Source organism: Ustilaginoidea virens, chromosome 4 (genome assembly GCF_000687475.1).
Source record: "Ustilaginoidea virens chromosome 4, complete sequence".
In the NCBI taxonomy this organism is placed as follows: domain Eukaryota; kingdom Fungi; phylum Ascomycota; class Sordariomycetes; order Hypocreales; family Clavicipitaceae; genus Ustilaginoidea; species Ustilaginoidea virens.
Genome location: NC_057319.1, coordinates 3,993,812 through 4,017,969, shown reverse-complemented (window position 1 = coordinate 4,017,969; position 24,158 = coordinate 3,993,812). Strand labels below are relative to the sequence as shown.

General features: G+C 56.6%; 11 protein-coding genes across 11 annotated transcripts; 5 read left to right on the top strand and 6 right to left on the bottom strand.

The window, feature by feature from the left end:
* Positions 1-748: 748 nt before the first annotated feature.
* On the bottom strand, positions 749-1,092 carry UV8b_05543 (uncharacterized protein; the record flags this gene model as incomplete). The annotated part of the gene is made up of 2 exons (XM_043143040.1): positions 749-868; positions 937-1,092. 2 exons carry the CDS (start codon positions 1,090-1,092, stop codon positions 749-751), a joined length of 276 nt encoding a protein of 91 aa, XP_042998973.1.
* Positions 1,093-1,965: 873 nt separating this feature from the next.
* On the bottom strand, positions 1,966-2,303 carry UV8b_05542 (uncharacterized protein; the record flags this gene model as incomplete). The annotated part of the gene is made up of 2 exons (XM_043143039.1): positions 1,966-2,115; positions 2,175-2,303. 2 exons carry the CDS (start codon positions 2,301-2,303, stop codon positions 1,966-1,968), a joined length of 279 nt encoding a protein of 92 aa, XP_042998972.1.
* Positions 2,304-2,448: 145 nt separating this feature from the next.
* UV8b_05541 (uncharacterized protein) lies at positions 2,449-2,961 on the bottom strand (the record flags this gene model as incomplete). Its single annotated transcript, XM_043143038.1, has 3 exons — positions 2,449-2,493; positions 2,548-2,751; positions 2,899-2,961. The coding sequence occupies 3 exons, from the start codon at positions 2,959-2,961 to the stop codon at positions 2,449-2,451; spliced, it is 312 nt and encodes a 103-aa protein (XP_042998971.1).
* Positions 2,962-3,166: 205 nt separating this feature from the next.
* UV8b_05540 (uncharacterized protein) lies at positions 3,167-3,517 on the bottom strand (the record flags this gene model as incomplete). Its single annotated transcript, XM_043143037.1, has 2 exons — positions 3,167-3,295; positions 3,353-3,517. 2 exons carry the CDS (start codon positions 3,515-3,517, stop codon positions 3,167-3,169), a joined length of 294 nt encoding a protein of 97 aa, XP_042998970.1.
* Positions 3,518-7,432: 3,915 nt separating this feature from the next.
* Positions 7,433-7,960, top strand: UV8b_05539 (uncharacterized protein; the record flags this gene model as incomplete). Its single annotated transcript, XM_043143036.1, has 2 exons — positions 7,433-7,747; positions 7,808-7,960. 2 exons carry the CDS (start codon positions 7,433-7,435, stop codon positions 7,958-7,960), a joined length of 468 nt encoding a protein of 155 aa, XP_042998969.1.
* Positions 7,961-8,804: 844 nt separating this feature from the next.
* Positions 8,805-10,316, top strand: UV8b_05538 (uncharacterized protein; the record flags this gene model as incomplete). The annotated part of the gene is made up of 2 exons (XM_043143035.1): positions 8,805-9,278; positions 10,230-10,316. 2 exons carry the CDS (start codon positions 8,805-8,807, stop codon positions 10,314-10,316), a joined length of 561 nt encoding a protein of 186 aa, XP_042998968.1.
* Positions 10,317-11,416: 1,100 nt separating this feature from the next.
* Positions 11,417-11,936, top strand: UV8b_05537 (uncharacterized protein; the record flags this gene model as incomplete). The annotated part of the gene is made up of 2 exons (XM_043143034.1): positions 11,417-11,737; positions 11,796-11,936. 2 exons carry the CDS (start codon positions 11,417-11,419, stop codon positions 11,934-11,936), a joined length of 462 nt encoding a protein of 153 aa, XP_042998967.1.
* A 906-nt stretch (positions 11,937-12,842) lies between these two features.
* UV8b_05536 (uncharacterized protein) lies at positions 12,843-14,749 on the bottom strand (the record flags this gene model as incomplete). The annotated part of the gene is made up of 5 exons (XM_043143033.1): positions 12,843-13,012; positions 13,168-13,267; positions 13,357-13,566; positions 14,138-14,284; positions 14,579-14,749. The coding sequence occupies 5 exons, from the start codon at positions 14,747-14,749 to the stop codon at positions 12,843-12,845; spliced, it is 798 nt and encodes a 265-aa protein (XP_042998966.1).
* A 95-nt stretch (positions 14,750-14,844) lies between these two features.
* On the top strand, positions 14,845-15,946 carry UV8b_05535 (uncharacterized protein; the record flags this gene model as incomplete). Its single annotated transcript, XM_043143032.1, has 3 exons — positions 14,845-15,383; positions 15,434-15,773; positions 15,842-15,946. The coding sequence occupies 3 exons, from the start codon at positions 14,845-14,847 to the stop codon at positions 15,944-15,946; spliced, it is 984 nt and encodes a 327-aa protein (XP_042998965.1).
* A 2,071-nt stretch (positions 15,947-18,017) lies between these two features.
* Positions 18,018-18,503, bottom strand: UV8b_05534 (uncharacterized protein; the record flags this gene model as incomplete). Its single annotated transcript, XM_043143031.1, has 3 exons — positions 18,018-18,026; positions 18,085-18,224; positions 18,347-18,503. 3 exons carry the CDS (start codon positions 18,501-18,503, stop codon positions 18,018-18,020), a joined length of 306 nt encoding a protein of 101 aa, XP_042998964.1.
* Positions 18,504-19,916: 1,413 nt separating this feature from the next.
* On the top strand, positions 19,917-23,060 carry UV8b_05533 (uncharacterized protein; the record flags this gene model as incomplete). The annotated part of the gene is made up of 6 exons (XM_043143030.1): positions 19,917-20,084; positions 20,183-20,487; positions 21,186-21,367; positions 21,436-21,888; positions 21,999-22,434; positions 22,517-23,060. The coding sequence occupies 6 exons, from the start codon at positions 19,917-19,919 to the stop codon at positions 23,058-23,060; spliced, it is 2,088 nt and encodes a 695-aa protein (XP_042998963.1).
* Positions 23,061-24,158: the final 1,098 nt, after the last annotated feature.

Genomic DNA, 24,158 nt, shown 5'->3' with positions numbered 1-24,158 from the left:
GAGCGAAGCGGTTGGCGCAGCTCTGCGCATGACTGCTCAGAAAGCAAACGCCCAGCTTGCCGATCCACGCACGAAACTTGGCGCGGGGCAACTACCGTTGCTGTAACTCGACACGATTCGGCGCCGACGCTAGGCTGAAACGCCCCGATCGGAGGTCGGAGACGGGACCCTTGGCCGCCACGCGTGACAGCTCTACCTACGTATGCGTGCTCGGCTTGGCGCAGGCACATTTTCTGTGGAGACGTTTTATCAGTTTGAGCGCTTTCTCTCTATTAGGGATTTTTCTATCGGACACGGGGCTGCTATTCACTCCTGAGTGCCGAGGACGTCGGTTTGATGGTAGCAGCATCGATGTAGCAGCATCAGGCGGGAGTTATATGCTATGCAGTGTGCTGCTTACTCTATGGCTAAGAATCGAGGGGTCTTTGGCTTGGTTGACGAAAGACTGCCGATTCCAATCCAGCCATGGGACGCTCTTCCCGTAGGGCCTGCGGCCGCATTGCCGAGGCTGGCTAATCCCCCAGAGCTGCGGGTGGTAAAAAAAAGGAGCAAGTTTTTTGTGAAGGAGATGTTTTTATTGAAGAAAGTAAGACGACAGGGTGCTGGCTAGGCGTGAAGAGCGTCCGCACGAGCACGAGCACACTACAGAAGGAAGGAAAACAGCAGCCGCAGACCGTATCAAGGAACCCCTCTGGTGCAACCAATCACAACGTGTCTCCTGAAAAATGCCTCTGGACACGTCCTGGTCTTAACAGGGCGGTATGCAGCAAGTCGGGAAGCAGTCAGGGACGCAAACGCCATCATTCGGGCCGTACGTGCCGCAACCATTGCACTCGTCAAGCCACTTCTGGCCAGAGGTGCACGGATTCTAAGCCAGCAGATGAGCGTACTGATTGATATAGCAGCTATAGAGGCAGAGGGGTTTTATCTACTCACTATGGTCGTGCCAGGCTGGCCGGCCGGGATGACAATGCAATCTCTCTTCTGCGTGGACCACTGCATGCCTTTAGGGCAGGTAGGAACGGGACTGCGACGGCCAACCGTAGCTAGTCCGAGGCTGCCGAGGGTCAAGACGGCGAGAATGGCCTTCATGTTGACTTGATGTTGACTTGATGTTAACTTGATATTGGCTTGATGTTGACTTGATGTTGACTTGATATTAAGCTTAATGTTGAGCTTGATGTTGAGCTTGATGTTGAGTGCGAGTGGCGGATAATGCCCAAGGCTAGGAAAGCCCCGGTGAGTGCAAGAGTAAAGGCCTTGTTGGTAGCAGCAGAATATGATATGCCATAGGTTGGGAAGGTATCGCGGCGCCCGGCGTTCTATATAGGCAACAGGCCGTGCTGTGAGAATGCTGTGAGGCAGGGCTGCTTACGTATCGCGTGTCTTGTTGCGGCTGGTTCGTGAGGCATAAGGTCTCGAGCATCGATCCAGACGGAAACGCGGGTCGAGACACGGAAATCTCCCCAGACGCTCGTGCTGCGTACGCCGTGAAAAGGAAGCTATACAACATCACGTTCACGGCGCCATGGCTCAACAAGACCCTACATTGCCACCTTTGCGCAGCGTAAGCCCCAGAGAGAAACGCGAACAAAGTGCCAGCCGCCCAATCCGGACAAGGGCCAATGCAGCCATCGTGCCATTTCCCAGAAGGAAAACACCAAGCTAGCGCACCTTGTGTCAGCAAAGGGGGCGCCCGTCGCAGGGCGTAGAGGCAGCCTGGCTCTTTTGCTAGCGCGGTGCAGCATGCACCAGCGTGTCGTGAACGGCTTTCCTGAAACAAGGCCCGCCCCAGACCCAAGCACGTTGCGCCAGACGCACTGCAGCACCGCCCGGGCGATAGGGGGTTTTCTTGCTGGTGTGGCCTGGTGGGTTGCCTGCATCGGATGGGGTTCTCGTCTCGGTGCTGGTTGCAGATTCTTGCTCCTTCTGGCAAGGTGGAGCCAATCAGTAATGCCGGGCGCGCTAGCGTCTCGCTTCGGGCGCCCGGGGCCCAAGTCCTTGGATCTGGGCTCGGATGGCGCCGGAAGTCGCTGCTCTGATTGGGCCGACGAGCTCGTATGTGGGCCCACCCCACACGTGACCCACATCGTCAGCCTCGATTTCCTCCCGCTTCTAGACCCCCATCCTTTGCAGACACTGTGAGTAGCAACTTTGTTCTTACTTGCTTTTACGTCCGCACCCATCATCGCCTGCTCTAGGCGTTCCTTGGTTGCTGCCACCAATATCATCATGAAGGATGCGCTGGCCCCCGGCGCGCTTACGTCTGCGCGAGTAACGAGCATAATGATCACAGAAGGCATGGCACAGAGGGAACCAAATGCAGGAGTTGCACGACCTATCAAGCCAAATTGGCGTACACAATGTATCTAGTGTGATCCAATCGCCAGCGAGTCTCCTCTAGAAAAGAAGAAGGAAAAAAAAAAGGCCCCTTGACGCTTCCCAGTCTCAGCAGGGCGGTATGCAGCAATCCGGAGGGCACTGTCGACGGGCCTGAAGCAGGATTAGCATGCCGGTGCTGCCAACCACGCACGGAGTCGTACTCACAATGGTCGAGCCAGGCTCGCCCGCTGGGATGGTCACGCATTGACTGTTTTCCCGCCTCTGGCCGGGGGGGCATATGACACTGTCAGCTAGTCCGAGGCTGCTGAGGGTCAAGATGGCGAGCATCGATGCGACCTTCATGTTGGATATGAGGCTGAACTTTGGTCTTGAGCGCAAGTGGTAGATGTATACAAGGGTAGGATAGCCCTGGTGAACAGAAGAGTGTCGGGGGGAGTATCAGTGGATAATGTGGATAGGTGTAGTCCAGCGCCTGGATTTTAAAGGCACAAGACTTACTATTATATAGGCAAAAGGCAACTTATTATTATAGTGAAGGCAGGACGGCTTGCTTACGTACACCTGCTTTCTCCCTCGAGTTTTGCTTTGCTGGTGGCGCAAGGCCAGCTCGTATGCCATGGCACTGGCGCGCTTACATTTGTGCTAGTACGAGCATACGACAGAAGGCATGCCACAAGAGGAAAGTAAATGCAGGAGTAGCACGACCTATCAAGCCAACTTAGGTCCTATCTTGTATAGTCAATCGCCAGCGAATCTTCTCTCTCTCTCTCTCGAGAAAAAAAAAAAAAAAAAAAAAAAAAACGCCCCTTGACACTTCCAAGTCTCAGCATAAGCCCGGTGCGCAGCAAAACGGAGGGCACGGTCGATCGGCCTGACAGTGCCCATCGCCCGGGCCGTACGTGCCGCAGCCGCCGCACTCGTCAACCCATGTATAGCCGCTCTGGCACGGATTCTACGCCAGCAGGATTAGCATGCCGGTGCTGCCAACCACGTACGGGGTCGTACTCACTATGGTCGAGCCAGGCTGGCCTGCCGGGATAACGACGCACATGATCATCTTCGCATTCCACTTCATGCCTTTAGGGCAAGAAATAGGATCTGATCTGCGACTATTACTTGCAGCTAGTCCGAGGCTGCCAAGGGTCAAGATGGCGAGCATGGGCGCAACCTTCATGTTGGATGTGAGGCTGAACTTTGGTCTTGAGCGCAAGTGGTAGATGTATACAAGAGTAGGATAGCCCTGGTGAACAGAAGAGTGTCGTAGGGAGTATCAGTGGATAATGTGGATAGGTGTAGTCCAGCGCCTGGCTTTTAAAGGCATAAGACGTACTCTTATATAGGCAAAAGGCAAGTTATTATTGTGGTGAAGGCAGGACGGCTTGCTTACGTACACCTGCTTTCTCGCTTGTATTATGCTTTGCTGGTGGCGCAAGTCTTGGCCAGCTCGTATGCCATGGCGCTGGCGCGCTTACATCTGTACTGGTACGAGCATACGACAGAAGGCATGCCACAAGAGGAAAGTAAATGCAGGAGTAGCACGACCTATCAAGCCAATCCTATCTAGTATAATCAATCGCCAGCGAATCTTCTCTCGAAAATGACCCCATGACAACTCCCAATGGTCGAGCCAGGCTGACCTGCCCGGACAACGAACGAGGCATGAGTTTTTCGTCGCATCCCACTTCTGGCCTTTAGGGCAGGAAGGATCGGAGCTGCGACTGCTACTTACAGCTAGTCCGAGGCTGCCAAGGTTCAAGATGGCGAGCGCGGACGCGGCCTTCATATTGGACGTGACGCTGAACTCGATACTAAATAAGTGATAGCCCTGGTGAACAGAGGGGGGGTGTCAAGGGCACTATCAGTGGATAGTGTGGATGGTGCAGTGCGGCGCCAGGCCCGGCAAAGGGCATTGGACTAGACTCATTATGTAGGCAATTCCTTGCCATGGTAAAGGCAGGCCGGCTTGCTTACGTGCAGCTGCTTTCCTCCTTGCATCTTCCGTTGGTGGTTGCATAAGTCTCGGCCAGCTCGTATGCCATGGTCCTGACGCGCTTGGGCTGACTTGTAAAAAAGGAACATGAAACTACAGGAAAGCCTGTTAGAACGGCGACTTCGTGCTCCGACTCGTTTTTAGTCTCTTCTTCCGCTGAGCAAACACCAGTAAGGAGTCGATTGTTGAAACTATTAGTAATTGTGCTGAACTCGATCCGCAGCACGCACAAGTCAGTAAACGGAATCGTTGCACGTTTCAGCCCTGCCCGCTGGGCGGTCGTACATTAGATAAGTAGTGCAAAACGTGGACACATTGTCAAAGTCCCCAAATCCGAAAATCAAATCAGAAGAAAGGAAGTCTGGAAAACAAACCGGAAATCAGTAAGTCAGAAATTCTTTACCCCCCCCCTTCTCTCGAATTTACTAATCCAATTAGCTAATGTAAAGGATATGCCCCACTAAGCGGCAATAGGGCATACTTTTTAAATTCCAAGTAAATCTCATAATGGGTTTTTTTCTTCTTTAATTATACGATTTCCCCTTTTACCCGAGGTGCTTGGCTTATGTTCCACCGCGCCGAGGTGGCAAGCAGCCGAAGCCATTGCCATGCGCTATAAGACGTCGACCTCGGGGCGCAGCGTAAAAAGGACATGGAACTCAATTATCTATAAGGAGCCTAGTAGAGCCGTACTTGGTGTGGCGTCATGTTTTTAGTGAGTGTCATGTCAGCAACCCTCCGGCGTCCCCTCTAGTTGGCTCTAGTGCCCAGTAGATACCGTTCTTCGTCGGCCATGCTGCAAGGGATGCAGATGCCGGATAGACACGGACTTTCAGCCGCTCCTCGCCTGCATGCCCCGGTCTGTTCCATCGCCCCATACGTGTCTTCTCCGCAAAAAAAAGAAAAAAAGCAATCCACACCGTGCCATGTTGGTTAGTGTTGTCGACAGGCCAATCAACGCAAAGCACGAGCCGGGCGACCAGAGCTCTGCATAAACTCAGCTCACTCTGTCGACTCTGTCGAGCATGCAGGTACATGGGTAGGTTTATAGCCCCGAGCGGGTTGACATGGGCGTCGGCGCATGGCTTGAAGCGGGCGCTACCCCAGCTCTAGCAATCGCATGGCATCAATATACTGCCAATCATGCGGATAGCTTCGCGATAGTTTAAAGCGACTACGGAGTACGAGGAGCTTTAACTCCGCGTTGGGTGACTAGGGGTTATTTTATTTTATTTTATTTTATTTTTCCTTTTTTTTGGTCCTTTTGTCCATTTCGAGGTGTCAGCTGTTTTGCGCCACAGGATCCGTACCACCACCGCAGCAGCGGCTTTTCCTCTCGCACCCATCTACGGAGAGGTTGGCAAATTGAAAAAGGAGATGAAAAAGAGAAAAGCCCAAGTGGTTACAAACGGTACTCATCGGTTTTAGCATCATAAAAAATAATAAGAAGCGAGGACTTCATCCAGCACTTACCAAGCCCCCGTGGCCTAATGGCTAAGGCGTGAGACTTCTAATCTCAAGATTGCGGGTTCGAGTCCCGCCGGGGGTTTCCGTTAGCTTTTTGCTCCACCCAGTTTCCGCACCGGCACTGGCATCGGCACTTTAATCCTGCGATAAATTGCTCCTCCATCTTGTACTCCGTAGATGCTTTCCGCTCCCATGGAAAGCTTCGGCCACGGCATTGTAATCCTTCATTCTTGTCCATCAAGGCGCTTGAATAGAATGGAGCGGTCTCCGAATCCAGCTCCTAGACTACCACCGTCGGCATTGCATTCAACCAGACATCAGGCACTTGGGCCGTAATCCAAGCAAGAGCGCCTGCCGCGCAGATGGGCAACTTGGCATAATTGATGGCGCCTTGCCGTACGCCCTACGTAACTCATAAAGATTCGCTACACAATTTTGACAAGGTCCCACAACGCCGTAAGCCCTGTTCACGATGTATCGCGCTAGCAGCGGCCGCTTCCCTGCTTGCTTGTGAAAGGAATAAGTTGCCGAAATTCATTTTTGGCACAGTCTTTTGAAATCGGGCGTACAATACAGCAAGATTTCTACGGCAGCAATAGCTGCAATAGCCGTGATGCGTAGCTATAACAGCTACTGTAGCGGTTGTTCTCGCTTCTTCCCTTGGCTTAGGTAGCTAGCAGGCGTATCGCTCACAGGGTTTCTACAAGCGCTGGTGACAAGGGTATTTACTGACAAGTACAAACTAGTTCCCCCACTTATCCCACGAGTCATTTCTCTCGCGAGGCGTACTCGAGCGCGCCTGGGTTTTCTTTGGCGGCGCAACGCTTTGTCCAGCAACTCTGCAACCCTTTCAGTGGGCGGCACGACCCGGCGCCATCCGACGAGAAGTACGGGTTCACCAGCTGAAGAATTACGTGAGGGGGCATGGGATGTGAAGTGGCCGTATCAAGCCGTGTCGACGATGCCGAGAGCGACGAGTCGCCGCATCACTCCTGCCGGCCGGGCCCTTTCTCCCCGCGGCATTGCCCTTTCACCTCGAGTGCATTGAGCAGACGATCCGCCCCCAACCCGCCTTGCTAAAACTTCAGAGTGTAAACTAATGGGATGCCCGCTTGATCGTTTAGCTTTCCTAGCCGTTTCATAGAAACTTCTCTAAGCACTCTTCCGCACCGGCACTGCAATTCGTTATCCATGGCCCTTAAGACCCCCGTCTGTATGGGTATGACTCGTCCTGGAGTTGAAGTCTATTGCGGGCGGCAAACTCCTGTGGCGTACTTGGCCAAGGCGGTTGCAATGACTATCGTAGTAAGATATGTACTGTGCTTGATGGTATTAGCTTCGGGGTTTGGGAAGATTATTGCATTGCCTGCCGGACCTTGCCTGCCGCACCACAGAAATGCATCCACGCATACATACATACATACATACACACACACACACAAATATATATATATATATATATATTTGTGTGTGTGTATGTGTGTACAGGCTTGACACTCTACCTGTGACTATCAAAGCACCTCCATCCCACCATCATCAGCTGCTACAACTTCGGCACTTTTCTCCCCTTCTATTCACCAGGCCATCCTACTGTTAGACTCGTAAACGTCATCCACAACCTGCATCCCAAACATGAAGGCCGCCATCCTGGCCATCCTGCCCCTCAGCAGCCTCGGACTAGCTGCCGTTCTATCCCGCAGGCGTATCGGAGGAGGAATTGGCGCAATCGGTGCAATTGGCGCAGGATTATCGGGCCAGTCGGGCTCCGACTGCCGCACCTGGACGAACGGGTGCGCCGAGCCAACCTGCCCACAACACCAGGTCTACGTCCGCGGCTATTGTGTGGATAGCAGCGCTCCCCAGATCAGCTGCGTCATAGGCCAGATGTACGATACGGTGAACCGCAAATGCGTGCCCATCCCCGCGGGCCGGCCGGGCTCGACCATAGTAAGTACGCCCACGTTGCGCAGCGGCGGCAAGCCCATCATGCTCATTCTGCCGGCTTAGGATCCGTGCCAAGATGGCTTCACGTGGATCAGAACATGCAAGGGTTGCGGCACGTACGGCCCGGATGACGGCTATTGCCTGTCTGACGAGTGCCCTTCATACTGCAACGGCGAGTGCGACGAACGGGGCATGTGCGCCTGGTGGTGGGGTTGACGTCCTCTGAAAGAGGAATGTGTTCACCATGTGGGATATAAAACGTAGTATATAGTATGTCGTGTAGAGTACATAGTGCGCAGTGTGTTCGGGGCAGGAAGGGGTGCAACGAGAGCTGTTTGACAGCCCAGACCTGTTCTTTCCCTTCCCCTCTTTCTTTCTTTTCTTTTCTTTTTTTAATGAGAGCGTCCTTTGATTACCTGCCTATGCCGGTTCCTCTTCGTAGTTGATTTCGCACCCAATCTTGCCTTCTGTTCTTTTGATGTCCGTGGCCCCGTCTCGAGTTATTCCACTAGCTCCTTCGCGACCGGCAAGGTATGGCCATGCAAGGAGCGGATGGTACGTGCTACACAGTACTATGCATTAACTAGCGATTTCTATCGTTGGAATGCGATCAAAGGCCGAGCCTGACAAGCAAAAGCAAGCATACATTGCAATCAGGGCGAGTTCAGATAGTCTCCCAAGGGCGTCCCTGATTTTGCCTGGATGTAGCCTTGACCCCTTTCAGGCGCCCTTGGGCACCAGCCCTTGCACCAACCCTCTGACTATCCGTCGGCCACGCGAATCCCTGCATAGCTGTATCTTGCCGAACAGGTACCCGCTAACTGACGACTGTCCACAGTATCTCCCGGTTGAAACTGGCAGCTTCTCACATGAAGGGCGTCTCCATCCTTTGCATTGCCTATGTGGTCTTGTTTGCATCACGGCAGCATATATATTAGCTTGACGCCCTGGTCCAGGACAGAACGAAAACTCTCATAATTAGCCACCGCTCATACTGCATTCATCCCGTCTTCGATTCATCAGGGCTCTTGTCTTTATACATCCATCACCTGCATTGAACATGAAGGCCACCATACTCGCCATCTTGACCCTCAGCAGCTTCGGACTAGCTGCGCCGCCAAAGCTAGACGACGGCGGAAAGCCCGGTCCTCCCGGGGGCGGGCCAGCTGCATCGCCAAGTCCGCCAGCCCCATCGCCGAGTCCGCCAGCGCCCGGTGGTCCCCAGCCCAGTGGTCCCCAGCCCGGCGATCCCCAGCCCGGACCCCCCACACCACCGAACCCCAACAGCCGGCACGGACTAGGTGCCATAGGCGCCGTAGGCATCGGGATTCTGTCGGGCCAGGCGGATGCCAATGACTGCCGCACCTGGAAGAACGGGTGTGCCCAGCCAAACTGTCCCCTAAACCAGAGCTTCATTGGCGGCTATTGCCAAGATACCAACAGTCCTAGAATTTCCTGCTTCCGAGGCCAGATGTGGGACTCGCTGAAACGGGAATGTGTCATCATCCCGGCAGGCCAGCCTGGCACGACCATAGTGAGCGAACCCCCCCCCCCTCCTTCATTCCTTGCGTAGTGGCACTGTGGCAGTATCAGTACGCTTACCCTGCTGGCCTAGAATCCTTGCCAAGCTGGCTATACCTGGATTTCCATCTGCAACCGCTGCGGTACATACGGCCCTAATGATGGCTACTGTCTGTCGGATGAGTGCCCCCCGGAATGCGACGGCAGGTGCAACTACCAGGGCTATTGTACTTAGTGGGACTTGAAGAGCGTCGAAGCCGCGTTTGGGGATCTTTTCTTGGGGTAGTCTGTTAATGGCTGATGACGCTAGATAGTTGGCTTGATGGGCCGCTGATAAATGTTTTCCTTGCTCCTACATTCTCCCCCTACTGCTGCATAATACTCGCTTGCGTTGTTTTATCACACATCAAACTGCGCATTTCATTGCCTAGAGCTCTGGGCGTCGGCTGACCCTTGCACGGCGGCAGGCCTGGCGGGAATGACCCTGGCAGGCTTTTCTTGACCAAGTCAAAGGCTGGTGTTCGACTGTACAGCAAATGGTATACTGGCTAGTATGCACCAGGTCCGATGCCGCCGAATTTGCCGACGTCCTGGAACAGAAGAAGCGAAGGCAGCCAGGCTGGCGAGTGCCGGTCCGTTCCCGTCAATGTGCTTGCAGTAAAAAGCTCATTCCCCAACGACTACAGCTGTAATTACTCGCTGTCGCAGATTCCTCTCGAGACAGATGGCTGCCGTGGTAGAGCTTATCACAGGCTCCTACGGCAGAATCCCGCCGCCCTGCCATAGACTGCGGCCCTTCAGAAATGTACACTTGAAGGACCCAGTGCCTGCGATACGCCACAGCAGCATCTCACTGCTCTTTTCCCGCCGTCAAGGGGTTCCCGAGCACCACGGCTAAGCAGTACAAACATCATCACTATACCTCAGGATTCGACTGACTCGTAGCCCAACGATCCGACTGTAGCGAATCGAGGACGAGAAAGTCTCTAGTGCACACATTCTCTCGCAATGCTTCGCGTTCCTTGATTACTTTGTCTCGTCCTACGGCTAGCAGTAAACAAAATAGAAATGCTTTGAATTGCGGTGGCGGTCGATAATGCAGCCTTTCGCATTGGCTACTTGGCTGAGGCCCGACCGATGGGTGGCCCTTGCGTGTGCGCCGCCTGCCTGCCGAGTGCAGCGGCCGGAATCAACGCAAGACAAGCCGATCGAGCCGGCTTAATAAGTGCAGATTAATAAAGAGCGCCAAGCGCAAGCGCAGCTGACGTCGGGCCCCCTCCGCGCGCTTCCGATGTGTAAGGCCGCGCCCACAGGACTAGCCGTGTTCAGCTAGGCCCAGGGCCAGGATATCCAGACTTCAGCGGTATTAATCAGGGTCTCTGCAGGACCCTGGCGTCTGTTGGGCACGGGATGGGGCATGGGAAGTGGGAAATGGGAAATGGGAAATGGGGGATGGGGAATTTACGACGCGGGTGCCGCGCTCCTGCCAGCCCGAGCCACACTTTGAATTTCACGGCGTGGATGCTTGGGAGATGGCCGTTCCACTTTGATAGCCTGCCCTCTCATCTTCTCCCTTGCTGCTTCTCGGAGCCCTTGGGCTTTTCTTTTCCTCGGCGGCACCTTTATGCTCCCACGCTTGCGTCTTGGCTGGCTATCCACGGCCCTGCTCTCCGTACTATGCAGCTGGACAACTCGCCCGGCGGAAGCAATCATCAGTCAGTGGCGTGCCGCGAGGTTGTCCACCCCTAATGGCCCGCAACCTGGGGGGGCGCAGCGGACTTTCCGCGGCTTACCGTGTACTCAACGGCGGCGGTTGGCATGACTAAACCAGCGCAGTAAGACCTGTTCTGTAGTTGCTTGCTATTACCGGCTCCGAGATCCGGGCTGGTTCTTGAATGCCGGCCGTCTCTGCAGCTCCTCTGCCAAGCCTGTGCGGACTCCTCGGCTTCTCACCGCAGGCAGCCGCACATAAATACCGGCTGGGCGTTGTGGGAAAAGCAGAAATCTTAGATTATCACCATCACCGCATCATCACCCCGCTACGACACATTCTGCATTTTCCCGCCCAGACACCCCCACGAATTCACCAGGCCATCCTATCTCCATCAGTATTCTTATTGCCTCTCGTACTCCCCACCACCTGCTTCCAACATGAGGGCCGCGTCCACGCTCGCCGTCTTGACCCTCGGCAGCCTCGGGATCGCTGCCCCAAAGCTCGGTGGCATCGGGAGCGGACTTGGCGCCCTCGGCGAGCTGGGCCTGGGGATTCTATCAGGCCAGGCAGATGCCAATGACTGCCGCACCTGGAAGACGGGGTGCGCCCAGCCAAGCTGCTCACTCTACCAGATTTTCGTGGGCGGCTACTGCCAAGACACCAATACCCCCAACATTGTCTGCTTCAGGGGCCAGATGTGGGATTCGTCGAGGCGTACGTGCGTGACCATCCCGGCGGGCCAGCCTGGCTCGACTATAGTGAGTAAAATCCCCGTGTATGGCGGCAGCGTCGGCTGGCTGACTTGTGCTCGCTTAGAATCCGTGCCAAGCTGGCAACTCGTGGGTCGACCTGTGCAATCATTGCGGCACGTACGGCCCCAATGATGGCTACTGTCTGTCGGATCAGTGCCCTCCGGAGTGCAACGGCAGCTGCAACAACCAGGGCTATTGCACTTAGTGGGGGCTTGGAGATGTTGAAGTGTTTGGAGAGCTTTTCAAGCGCTTGTACGGAGTAAATAGTATATAGCACGTGGTAAATAGGATACGGTACATGGTATATAGTATATAAGATACATCAGATTGGGTGTGTGCACGTGAGCGGGCTCTTTTAAATAGCGCAGTCTTTTCCCCAGTGTCCTTTATCAGCATGAGCTGTCGTTTCGTCCTCATTTTGATTTTCCTATTCCGTGTTCTGTGCCTTGCTCCCATGACCCGGCCTGCTGTGCATGCAACGTCGCGCTGATCAGGGAACCACTTAAGCCTTGTAGGGCTGCCGTGTAGGGCTGGCATCAGACTGCTTTGCTTGGCTGCTTGGCGTGGGAAACAATCTAGCCTGAGCCTTGCGGCAAACGGCTATTCAAGCCCGGTGGGTCGAACCGGGCGCGAGTATAAAAGGTTGGTCCACCACTCCTACAATCCTGGACGCATTACTAAACGCAAGGGCAAGGGTAGGTAGAGACTGGCCCACTCGATTGCGCGTTCCAAGCTAGATATCCCAGGGTATCTGGGGCCATAGGTCATCACCCCTGCCGAGGAACAGCAAAATAGGGCCGAGATGAATGGATACCAAGAGTAAATACGGATTACTCCCATCACGGCAATCAACGCTTTATCACACTGCTGCAGGGGTGGCCCTCGTCGGATTCGACCCGGCCATCGCCGAATTCCGGCTCGAATGTGCCACCGTAACCTCGGTCACAGTAGCCCCTTATGGCTCTCCCTGCAGTCTCGCATAGCGTTGCTCAGCGCCGCTGACCTCGCCATCATCATCAATTACATCGCATTTTACCTGTGAATTCTGACACATACCCAGTAGGTGTCAGCTGACATGATGGTATTTCCCCACCAATCCGGGAAAGACCTCCTAGGCGAGCAGGATGTCGACGGCGTAGTTGACGGTCGACCCGGCCGCCGTCATCATGGTGACGTTTGCGTGCTCCTTGACGTTGAAGGGGCCGGGGTTTGAGCGACACGGTCCGTCCAAGGTACCCCAATCTCCTGGCGGGCAAGAGCCTGGCGGCAAAGCAGCCCATGCTACGAACGAGCGCGTTAGCAAGACGGCGACAGTGACGGCGGCGCTATATAGCCCCAGACGCACGTGTACAAGATCAACTGCGCAACAGTCAACTGGATGGAAATAGGCGACGTGCGCAACGACATGAGCACGTTGGCACCAGCCACGACAGTACACAGCACCGCGCCAATCACCCACGCGCGTAGAGCATCGACCGGGAGGTGCTCGTCGTCCGTAAGAGGGACCGGGGGAGAACCAACAGCCAACAACAGCAACTCCCCCAGCAAATCAGTCCTCATCCGTGGCCCAGCAGTGTGGAAACAGGTTGGCAAGTCTATGTACCGCAGCTCGGGCCTCTGCGTACGGCAAGTTCTCCTGCATAAGCAACCTTGCCAAAGGCCGCCTGCTTCTCGACGTTGCCGGACTCGAGAGCGCCGTCAACCGCATACAGTTTGCCGGCGTCGAGGTACGGATCCCGCTTATTCTGCTTGCGGAATTCGTCGAACTGTTCCGCCGCGCTGCCGACTTGCACGGCCGGCCCGGCGGCTTCGGTTGGTCTGGCATCAAGGCGGTCCTTCGAGCCCGTGGCGAGTCTCGTGGCCGGGAGTAGTAGCCCTCTGCTGAGGACACGGCGGGAGCAAGGGGTCCGGAAGCAGGGCAAGGCGGGGAGATTTAAGGACCGTTGACTCGGAAGGCAAGGATTCACTTTGTGGTGTGCTGGAAAAAAAGGACCTTGAGGGGCAAGGTGGGCGACAGGATTGACGCAGGCCAGTTCCGGCAGAACCCTTTGCAGATGTCTTGCCGTAGCGGTTCTGCAGCCTGTCGACCCGGGCCACTTGGGAAGCTGCGCCTCGTTTCTCCTCGCTTCGCCTTGTGCGGAGAGGCAATGAAGCGGCCTTGCGGCAACAAACGACCCAAGCCCATGTTGTCCAAGAGGCTCTGAACCCCACCAAGCCAAAGCCGGTGCGTAAGCCAACGCAGCCGGATGGGGAAGTGGCCGGGCACACGTCAGACGCAAAGCTGCTTCTTGGATCCTCGACACCCGTTTTTCTGGGGTTGGCAACTTGGGGCGTTGCGGTGGCATCACTGCCGAAGCCCCGGTGCGGGCCGTCTTGGCCCCCATGTCCCTGCCTCTCCATACATACCTCGTGCTGGTGCAAAGATGCTGTCCATAGCTCACCTGCGCTGATGCTCCTTAGCCGCGACTCGAGTCCCTCATCCGGCCTTGACTGTTTGTCGCAAGTCTTGGAGACGGCATAGGAAACGACAAACTTGGCCTCCGGGTTTGTTCTCTGCATGCTCCGTTAGAAGCATCATTCTTGAAGCATCATTCTTGAGCGGTAGTTCAAGCTATTGAACCGCAGGATACGAGCTTGCCATTGAGCGGCTGGAACTGTCATCTATCTGCATACCATTGCCAACTGCGGCTGGCAGATGGATGAAGCATACTCCATCACACGCACACAACCACCACTTGCTCCATACCCACCAGGTTTTGAAAGATGTGCAGGGATAACCCCTGCTTGACTTGAAACGTAAGCTCTAGGTCGCGCCTGGCTGATGCCGCCGTGTGGAATGAGGCTTACCGGAGCCATTGTCCCCCGATTCCGCGCGAGGTGTAGGTTTCCACACTCCAGGACGCCGTTCGCATTTTCAGGCAGATTCTGACGCCGGAAAAGGGCCGGTTGTACAGACAATGCCGGAAAGCCGTCACACTGAACGCTGTACTTGCAGGTGAGCAGCCGCGCGTGGTGCATGCCGCAACATCACCGAGGCAGATAAATACCATGTTGAATTCTGCCGAGTGGACAGCTGACACTTCTCCAGAGATTTATAGGAGGGGCACGGTCGTATGAATTCCCAAACCGTTGGCCACGGCTTTATAAGCTTCGGTCAGCCGATTCCCGTGTCTCAACTGGCAGAAGGGAGTCGGACGACTGCAGCACAACTCGATTCAGCTACGACAACCATCTCCGAGCCCGTCACCCTGCTCAACGCAACGTCGGGCCTGATCGCGACCGTCCAGCATGTGCAACGAAAAATATCCCTCCACTCGGCCCTGCTGCAGCGGACTGGGGCGTCACCCGCCCTCCTGGGAGACCGGCTCCACCAATTCAAGAAATCAATAGCATCGCTGCGGGACCATCTAGAGCTGGCAGCCGGGTCGGAGATATCCACGGCATCGCAGCTCGACCTCGATACACTGATTGTTTCGTTGACGGCTTGCATATTGACCCTGTCCAGTCTGGACGACCAAGTAGAACAAGCGTGTCGATCCGTGCAGAGTAGCAAGGCAGCTGCGGCGCCGGCGTCCCAGTGCATGCAAAGAAGCACGCACAGAATCAGCATACTGAACGACCAGATAGCCCGACTGGCCAGCGCTCTGCGACTGTACGTGATCAGCTATATCCCCCACTGGTTCCGGCTGCTAATCCGCCCAGACGCCGGAGAGAAGCCATGGCGGAATATATCCTGGCCAAAGACTTTGCAGCCCATATGCTGCAAACGGACTCGCTACTATGCACCCGCATGAGGTGTCTAGAAGACCATTTCAGCACGGTGCCCGCGGAGCTCGTCAGGGCGGGCCGCTCCCCTCCAGGATATAGCGTTCCGAAGACGGCCGAGCAACCGCCCGCTTATGGTAGCGATTCGAAAGGCTCCGTCCAAGTCCGGGCGCAGTTTTGGTCGGTATTCTCGGGCTGCAGGCTAGGGGATATCGGGGGTGTAACCCGGGTTTGTCTGCCGGTGAACTGCGACGAGCTCTCGACCGGAGAGCTATATGTACGTGCCGCGGACACTCAAGGGAAGTTGCGCTAGGACGGGGAAACATGTGCTAATCCGTCCGACAGTCTGGCCGGCGGAATCGTGGCGTGGGTCAAGGCAGTGGGAGCTTGCGTAGACTGTGGCACAAGTCGGGAGCAAGAGCCTGGGGGCAAAAGAACAATAGCTGGTGAAGGTGTCTCGACGCCTCGGACAGGGTGGTTGCGTTCTATGATTGGGTGGGAATGAGCGTCTGGTTATTTGTTTTGTCTAGGCATGGTGAGCTCGCCGGATGGGGTTGTTCATGTCGTCCAGCGCGATGCCTTGGTCGGCCGATGCGGACTTTGGCTGTCCGTGGCAGGCGTGCCTTTTTCGACAGTCGAGCAGGCCTGGGCAACCTTGCGCTGAGTGGACGCATTGGCGATTCTCTCCTGCTCTCATTCGAGGTGGGTGTCTGGGGTGGTCGTAGCCTTCAGGCGAGCAGCAAGAGTCCATGTCGTCGTTAGTCTGTTCGTGCCGATGGAATTAATTCAAGTCGTAAACGCGCAGGTACTTTGTATGGGCGTTGCGTTTCTTCTCGCAGCTGTCAACTACGGAGTGCCCGGTGCCCACCAATCAGAAAGGTCAGCAGCCCCTCCAAGACTAGCCGTATCAGGCTAGTCACGTTATCAACCAGCCGCTCCGGTCTACCGCTAGCCTGAGATTTCCCCCCGCGGATCTGCCCTGGGCCAGACCCTCACCCGGTTCCACTTAACCGGGTTCCACCTTGGGTTTGTTTGGGTTGCGTCGAGTTGCGTCGGGTCGCGTCGGGTTGAGTTGCGTCTCGACCTTACCAGCATTGGGATGATGAGCCTTTTAACTCACCGTGGCAAATAACGAGCCCGTCCGCCGACTCTTGGAAAAAAGGAACCTACGGAAAAAAGAAAAGCAACTGCTACTGTATGCCGAATCCAGTCGGGCCGTTCGGCAACGCCTGCTTCCCCTGTGCATCGACTGGATTCCTCGTCCTTTGCCCACGCACCACCCGACGAATATCCCTCGCATTCGCAGCCGACCGAAGCACCTTTTGTCCGTGGACACCTTGGTGAAGCAGGTCGTTCAAGGGTTCGCTTACGCGGATACATGGCTCCATCGCGTTCCGGCTGGACACGTCTGGTCAGACTGTAGGTGGTAGCCAAGATGTTTGCATGACACTCTGCACGCCACGATGCAACCACAAGGTGCCGTTCCGTTCTCTTCCACCCTGACTACGGCGTGTTGTCCAACCTGGCGTTTGAATTCGACCACCTAGCCCTCCAATCTGCAGGGACGCTCAGCGACAGCATTACACCCCAATATGAGAAAAGTCTCATCAGACCCGCTAAGAAACGACTTTCTCAGAGTCGCCAAAAGCTTGCCGCCCGCGATGCTGATGTTTTCCGCCGTCATGGAAAAATCTACGATATTAGCCTACACAGCTGGCGGGCTTATGGTTCTGCAGCAAAAGCAAGACGCCAAGGGAAGATGACCAGGGCCGAGGCTAATAAAGGAACCATACGGGAGTGATTCAGAGTCAAACTGGGCAGGAAGACGCACTCTTGCCGCCCCCCCTTGAGCGAGCCGCTCTCAACGCCGATGCGCTCGCTGGTCAAGGTCTAGCTGGTATTGCACATCCTGGCCATTCTCCTAGCAGATGACTTTGAGGATGTGGCCTTTTTCGAGTCGGATGTTGCGTGCTGGGGAGCTAAAGGGCATTTTGGAGTATACCGCGGATTCTGCAACGGACAAAAGCGAAGATTCCCGCTTGGAACTGTCTCGGCGGCTGACAGACGGATGCACACGAGGCCTTTTATAGTTGGGGGGGAAAGAGGGGCAAGGGTTGGCATTTCAGTCCGCGTGGGGGGGCCAAGAGGAGGCCGCTATTGACGTCGTATGGCTTGGCACGCGATAGTTTGCAAATGGCTGACGGGGTTTTGCTTTTGCTGCGTGGATACAAGGAAAGGTGGCTCGTCAAGATGTTCTCGGATGCCATGCAGCATTCTTCTTTCCATATGGGCCTGTGACCGAGGTTTTTGCTGGAATTGCTGTCGTGATTATACGAAGCTAGGCATATCTGCTCAAGGAATGGAAACGAGTGGCGACCAGGAGCCTTTGGCCAGATTGCCAACGAATACAAAAGCCCGCAAAGCTAATCCCCGTTCATGCCAAGCTGCTTGAAGCTCGTTCCCATTCAAGGTAAGCTGCACGTCGGAGCTGCCTTCATCCCGGTCTCCCCTCTCGTAGACATTAGGAGTACTGGCCAAGTCAGCAGCCAGGCCAAAACAAAAGGCGCAAGACGGGATCCAAGACTCACAGCCAGCTGCCCGTTGTTGTTGCCGATCCGCTCATCCAAGTTGATGACCTGTCGCTCGCGAGGCTCGCCGCTCAGGGTAGCCAGCTCCGCTGTCAACTGGCTCCCTTGCAGCTGAACATTGGATGCCGTCTTGGAAAAGTCTGTCGGGGACAATTAGCAGCGGGCAACCGCTCTTGCACGCACGCCCACGAGGGACGGCCGGGGGAGGGGGGGGGACGCAACAGACGCCGATCCAGGCAGAACCTGCGGCAGGGCGACGTACTGACTCCATCCCAGGCGAACCAGCCGTCGCTGTTGCCGATGTAGTGATCCAGGTCGAGCTGCGAGTCGTGCGAGTTGCCGTCATTGTCCACGCACGACGCATGGAGGATGTGGTTGTCCTCGAGCCAAAAGTTGGATGACGAATTGGTGAAGCTCATGGTGATGTTGGCTTTTCCTTCTTTCCTTCTTTTGTCTGTTTCTTGTCTGCGAGGGAAACTTGCGTGCGACTGAAGCCCAGGGGGGACAATGTGCGCTTTATATCAGAGTAAGGGAGGGAGGGAGGCACAGCCCAGCCAGGCTCGCTTGGCGGGCGAGCCATGGCATGCGCGGTTGCGGCTGCGGCTGGCAGTCAGGCGCTCTGATTCCGGCCCGACGCTCCTATGCGCCCCGAGGTACATACGAGACGGGTCTCTGGCGCGGCGCCATTCGACGGCTTAGACGCAGGGCGATGGGGACGGCGAGGATGAGGGGGACGGGTTGCGTGGCTCTGCGTCATTGGGCCGGCTGGGCTGCGGGCAAGCTATTGCCTCTAGACTGCGGTTCTTGACACGGGCGCGTCCGGCTGGGGAGGAGGCGTTGCTCTTGCTTGCTGTGATTGTCGACGCGTCAGGTCGAGATGCTGCCTCGGCGGGCGCAAAGCTGGCAACTAGGGGGGGGGAGGGCGGCAGGATAACGTTCACTTATTTTATCGAGTGTCGGCGGGGGAAATGCCGTGGTGGCCAAACTCCAGACAAGCACGCAGCACCAACAGGCATCAAATTGCGTATGCACTTCGTTATGGCGGCCCAAGTAGCTACTACTATCTGGAACCTTGCTATTCGTGGCAAAGTGCCAAGATTCCCCAGGGGGGTGAATAATCTCCGAAAACCAATTGCACGTAAAGTTGAGAAGACGATGGGAATAAATGAGCCACCATAGTACAAGGCTGGGCCAGCAGCGACAGATGTACGCAAATCGACGACATTGCCTCGGCAACTGCCGGCATCTGAGCATCCCCCGGCGGGCGCATCCTACGAGCCATTTCTGCCCCTGCTGTAGCATGCTAAGCTGAGGCATGCTAGCCAGGTCAGGCCATCTTTCACAGACACAGAAAAGCCAAGGATCTGCATGTGAATACTTCCTCCAGGGTGCTGCGGACCAATGTGCTCAAATCCCCGTCGTACTAGGCGCTAGATATACCTTGTCAGCATTGTTCAACACCTTTTCCTACGAGCTCTCGGGTGGCGATGCGCACGTACAGATTTGCCCCGAGGTCTGCGACGAGTCAAGACGCTCGATTTCCGGCCGTCTTTCGCAGCTCGCCGAGCCGTGTACTTTGGTGGCTCATTATGCATGCATCCCTTCTCCAGCTTCAGATAGAACCGGCGTCAGAGCATCTACGCCGCTGGAGATTTGTCCATTGGTCTGCCGTAGAACTAGCAAGGCTCCAGCTAGCATCAGCTGCCTTGTTCCGCCGTGAACGGCCTGGCCTGACCCGTCCCGGACCGTTCGCACCTGGGATTCTGGTGCCGCCGGATGTGGCCGTGTTGTGAGGGGGAAGCCGCTCTTGATTTGGTCGCTGCAGAGGCAGCATGCCGCCATCGTCGTCATTCCACTGCCTAGGCCTGATGCAGCTAGCCAGACTATCGATTGACTTCAGCCACGAGACTGCCCCAGCTTGGCGGCCACAGCTGGCATGTCTCTGTGGCCTGGTGGCCATGGGGGACGGACGAGCTGCCCAAGTGTTGCGAGATGCACAGGTGACTGCGATGCCTTTGCAGGACCCGGCCGCCAGTCCGCCAAACTCAGCAGCAGGGCTGTTGTTTGGCCATGCGTATTGACGGATTATCGCGTGCAGTGGAACACCGACGTCCGCCGTGCCGTCGCCGTCTCCAGCGTCAGCGTCACGCAACACGCCGTTTTGAAAGCGCCGGCATCACGCCCTCCTTCCACAGCATCTCCTATACCTGTCAATTATCCTCGCCGCCCGCACCATCTCCTAGACCGGAGAGCTGGCCGCCGCACGCGCTGCCAGGAAGACCGCGTCGGTCGCAAATTTGCTTCGTCACTTGCCCCCCCTACACGGCACGCCCTGTCTCGAAGAATTCGGGACTTCCCCGCCCCGAGGCCCGCCCCGGGCTGCCGCGCTCCGGCTCGCTGCCGGTATGTCGCCGGCCTCTGTTTCCTGCCAGATTCACCTCCTGGGCCCGTTGGCCAGCCTCATCCTCACCGTGCCCGCGTCATGCCTGTGCCTGTTCAGGTCGAGCCCGCCGCCCGCACCGACAAACGCGGCCTACTACTCGGTGGTCTCGGCTTGTTCACGCCGACCAAGCAGCAGGCCGGATTCACGGCACGATGCCCCCCCGCAGCTTTGTCTTCTTCTTTTCTTTCCCCGCGCGCAATACGCTGAATCCCAGCGAGGCACGCCGACGGCCAAAGCGCAAAAGGGCCCCGTCGCTTTTCGTCCCTCATTGTCCCACACCACCTATCCATGCCAGGTCTACAGTCGTACATTTAGCCCGGCAAATCGAGGAACACAGGATCTAATACTTCCCTAATACTATACGTCTTGAGTACTTGATATAAAAGATACTAGCTACAGCAAGGAGCCGCGTAAATGACACTGGCTGCAAGAGATTCTCTACCAATTGCGACTAACGTCTATGATAGCAGACACCTATTATAGCAGGCATCTGTTGCAGCCAACATTCTTGCATAGCTTCTGATTGCAGCCAGTATCTTTTATACAACATCCTTTGGATATATAGTGTGGAGGGATTTTTAGATTTTCAGCTGTTTGATTTTCCGAGTTTTGCGATGGACCGACCTTCTGCACTACTAAAGCTAACGTACGACCGTAGTGGTCCGTGGTCAGAGCGACCAGGCCAGAGAGAATCAAAGCCTCGACAAGGGTTCACGCGGGCGCAAATCACTGGCTTTGTGAACAACGGCGCCTGGCCGCGAGTTGGCCTGCGCGGCAGAAGCGAGTCCAGGTCCCCGAGCGCCATGTCACAGCAGAAAAGCCTCCAGCACCAGGCGGCATGTGCGTGAATCGAATCTCGTCCTCGGCTCCCCTCGCGACATAAATACCACGGGGCCGTTCCTGTCCAGGCAAGCTCCCGGGACGCGAGGGCCAAAAAACGCATTCCCCGCGCAGATACACAACCGCAGCAGCAGCAGCAGCAGCAGCAAAGTCGAGGCCGGCGCTCAAGCAAGACATGGAGGGGTACGAATATGAAGGCAGCAGCGTCGGCGTGGGCCGGCGCCGGCGAGATGGACAGCAGCAGCGGCTGGCCGTCCTTTACGAAGCCTCCGACTGCTACCGGCTGCTTGCCGACATGCTGCGCCTGGAGCCTCACCGGCTGATGGCTTTCCGCGGTGACGGCGACTACGGCCACGGGCAGCTGGAATATCTGATGCTAAGCTTCAACATCTGGGCGGCGTACACGGGCGCCCTGGCGCGGCCAGGCGTGCTGTCCATGTCCGATCGCCTGGACGGCAGCCCCGGCCAGGAGAGGGCCATGGTCACCGCCCTCCAGATGTTCCTGCGAGGTGTTGAACGCTGTAAGTTGCGCCTTGTCCTGCCTTGTCATACCCTGCCCAGCCCAGCCCAGCCCTGTCCTGCCCTGCCCTGCCCTGCCATGCCCGGCTCGCGCACTCACATCACCTGCTAGTCATGTGCCTCCAGGAAGACCGTCAACCGCCCCGAGCGACGCGAGACGTCAAGCTGGCCCTTCAGGGCCTTCACTCCATGGCTGACGTGCCCATCCGGGATTGCCTCAAGTTTGACCGCGATCCCTGTGCCGACATACGCTGTGAAGAAGACTACGAGGCTCTGCTCGAACCGCACATTGCGCGCGTCATCATGAACACGTTCCCCCGTGCGCAGTCCACCCTCTGCCATAGAATCGCCGAGTCCATCGTGCTGAATCGGAAACGCGCCTTGGAGAGCTCCCCAGCGGCGAGGGAAATCGCCATGCCGCCGCTGACGGAGATTGGTGAGAAGCTCTCCAGGCTGCGCCTTTCGCTGGAACCCAACAATGCGCCGTGGCCGTTTTGCGCGCAGAAGATGAGGAAGCTGGAAATGAAGGATTTCCAGGGCCTGTGGCAGTACGTGATGCTGTGGCCCCGTCACCCTCTCCCTCAGCCTCTGCCTCTGCCTTACCTGCAGCTGCTGACCGATTGCCCACAGCGGATACGTGGAGAGCCACATCCAGCCCTGGGTGTGCCTGTCGGAATATTGCCCCCCGACGTGCAGCTTCCCCGACCCAATATCCTGGATGAACCACATGGTGTCGGCGCACTCGGCGTACTGGCCGAGCGAGATCCACATGCGCGCGTGGTGGTGCGACACGAACCACGGCATCCTCAACTTTTACGACGAGGAGAGCTTCAGGGAGCACCTCGAGGACCCCGAGCTGCACCCTCGCCGGGAGCCGCTGCGCGAGGATCAGCTGGCCGTCCTGCTGGCGAGGCAGCGAGGCGCTTCGCAGCGGTACGATCCCTACACGTGCCCTCTGTGCGAGGACGTGCCGCGCATCGTCGACAATAACCGCTCGTGCTGGACGGAGGAGCGCCTGCAGCAGCAGCTGTACTGGCACATCGAGGGCCACCTGATGGATCTGGCCGTCCTGTCGTTCCCAGTGCTTGGCGGGCACGTCGGCGGCCGGCAGTGGGAGCCTGCCGGCCTGGATGCGGACTTTATCGACCAGTACCAGCGGCAGCATCTGGGCTGACCTGGGGGGGGGGGGGGGGGGGGGGTTTCCGCGTAAACACTGCCGCGATGGCTCTTTTCTCTCTCCTCTCGTTTTGATAGGCACACTGTGGATGCCAAGTTCAAGTTTTCTGTCATCTGCGCCTGTTTTCCATGTGTAGAAAATAAAACGCTGGGTGGCTGCAGCCCTTTTCGCGACAAGAAGTGTTGAAACACGACGCAACTCGTAAACCCACCAGGCCCGACGGCTTGCTGCTTCCCATGCTCGGCTTGTCATTCTGTTGGGGGCTATCTTCATAGACTACCTCTGTTTGATGCTCTGCTTGAGCAGCCTTTGGGCCCTTTGTTGTGCTCTGCCTGACTAGCCGGGCTGTTTGCTAGCCGACCCTATGAAGGCACAGCGCCTGAAGTATAGATAGTCATTTGTCCTCTCTTCTAGAAAGCTATGATTCATCATCTTCCTTTCCTAGTATCATTGAGCTGCTCCGTTTCACACATACATTGCAGGCATAATTGGATACAAAGCGGTGCGGCTCCTCGCCTGCCCGTGTCGGGACACTCGCGCCGCGGTGGTTTAATGCCGCTCGGGGCATGCATTTCGCGGCGGCTGTTAATGCCGCTGCAAGCACCTGGGGGCCTCTTCCAGACTCTATCCACCCCGCACCGTCGAGCTAGCCCCGTGCTCCGACGCTTTTCGCGCCGCTTGCGGCCAAATGCATGGCGCGCCATCAGGATCAGGCGACGAGGGTTTCTCGAATGCCCGAACTCCCATGTGGCAGACTGCCGCGCTTGCAGGCTTGGCAGGGCTCAGCTCATCTCGATCCGTCGTTATCGTGCAACGGGTACACGAGCAAGCTAGCTGCACAAGCGGCGGGGCTACAACAGCCGCGACTTTACTCGATGACCTCTGTGACACGGTGTCTCGTTAGCTCGGCTGGCCTTGCCGGTGCCGAGAGCCGGGAATGCCCCACCTATGCGGCCTAGAACAGCGGGGCCCCCGGTCTGGGCGACCAATCCGCGCGTCCCGAACTGCTCGCCACCTATCCGGCGCAGCTGACTGGTCGGCTGGCGAAAAAAAAGGGCGGGGTTAGGATCCGCCGAGCTAAACGGGCTTCTCCAG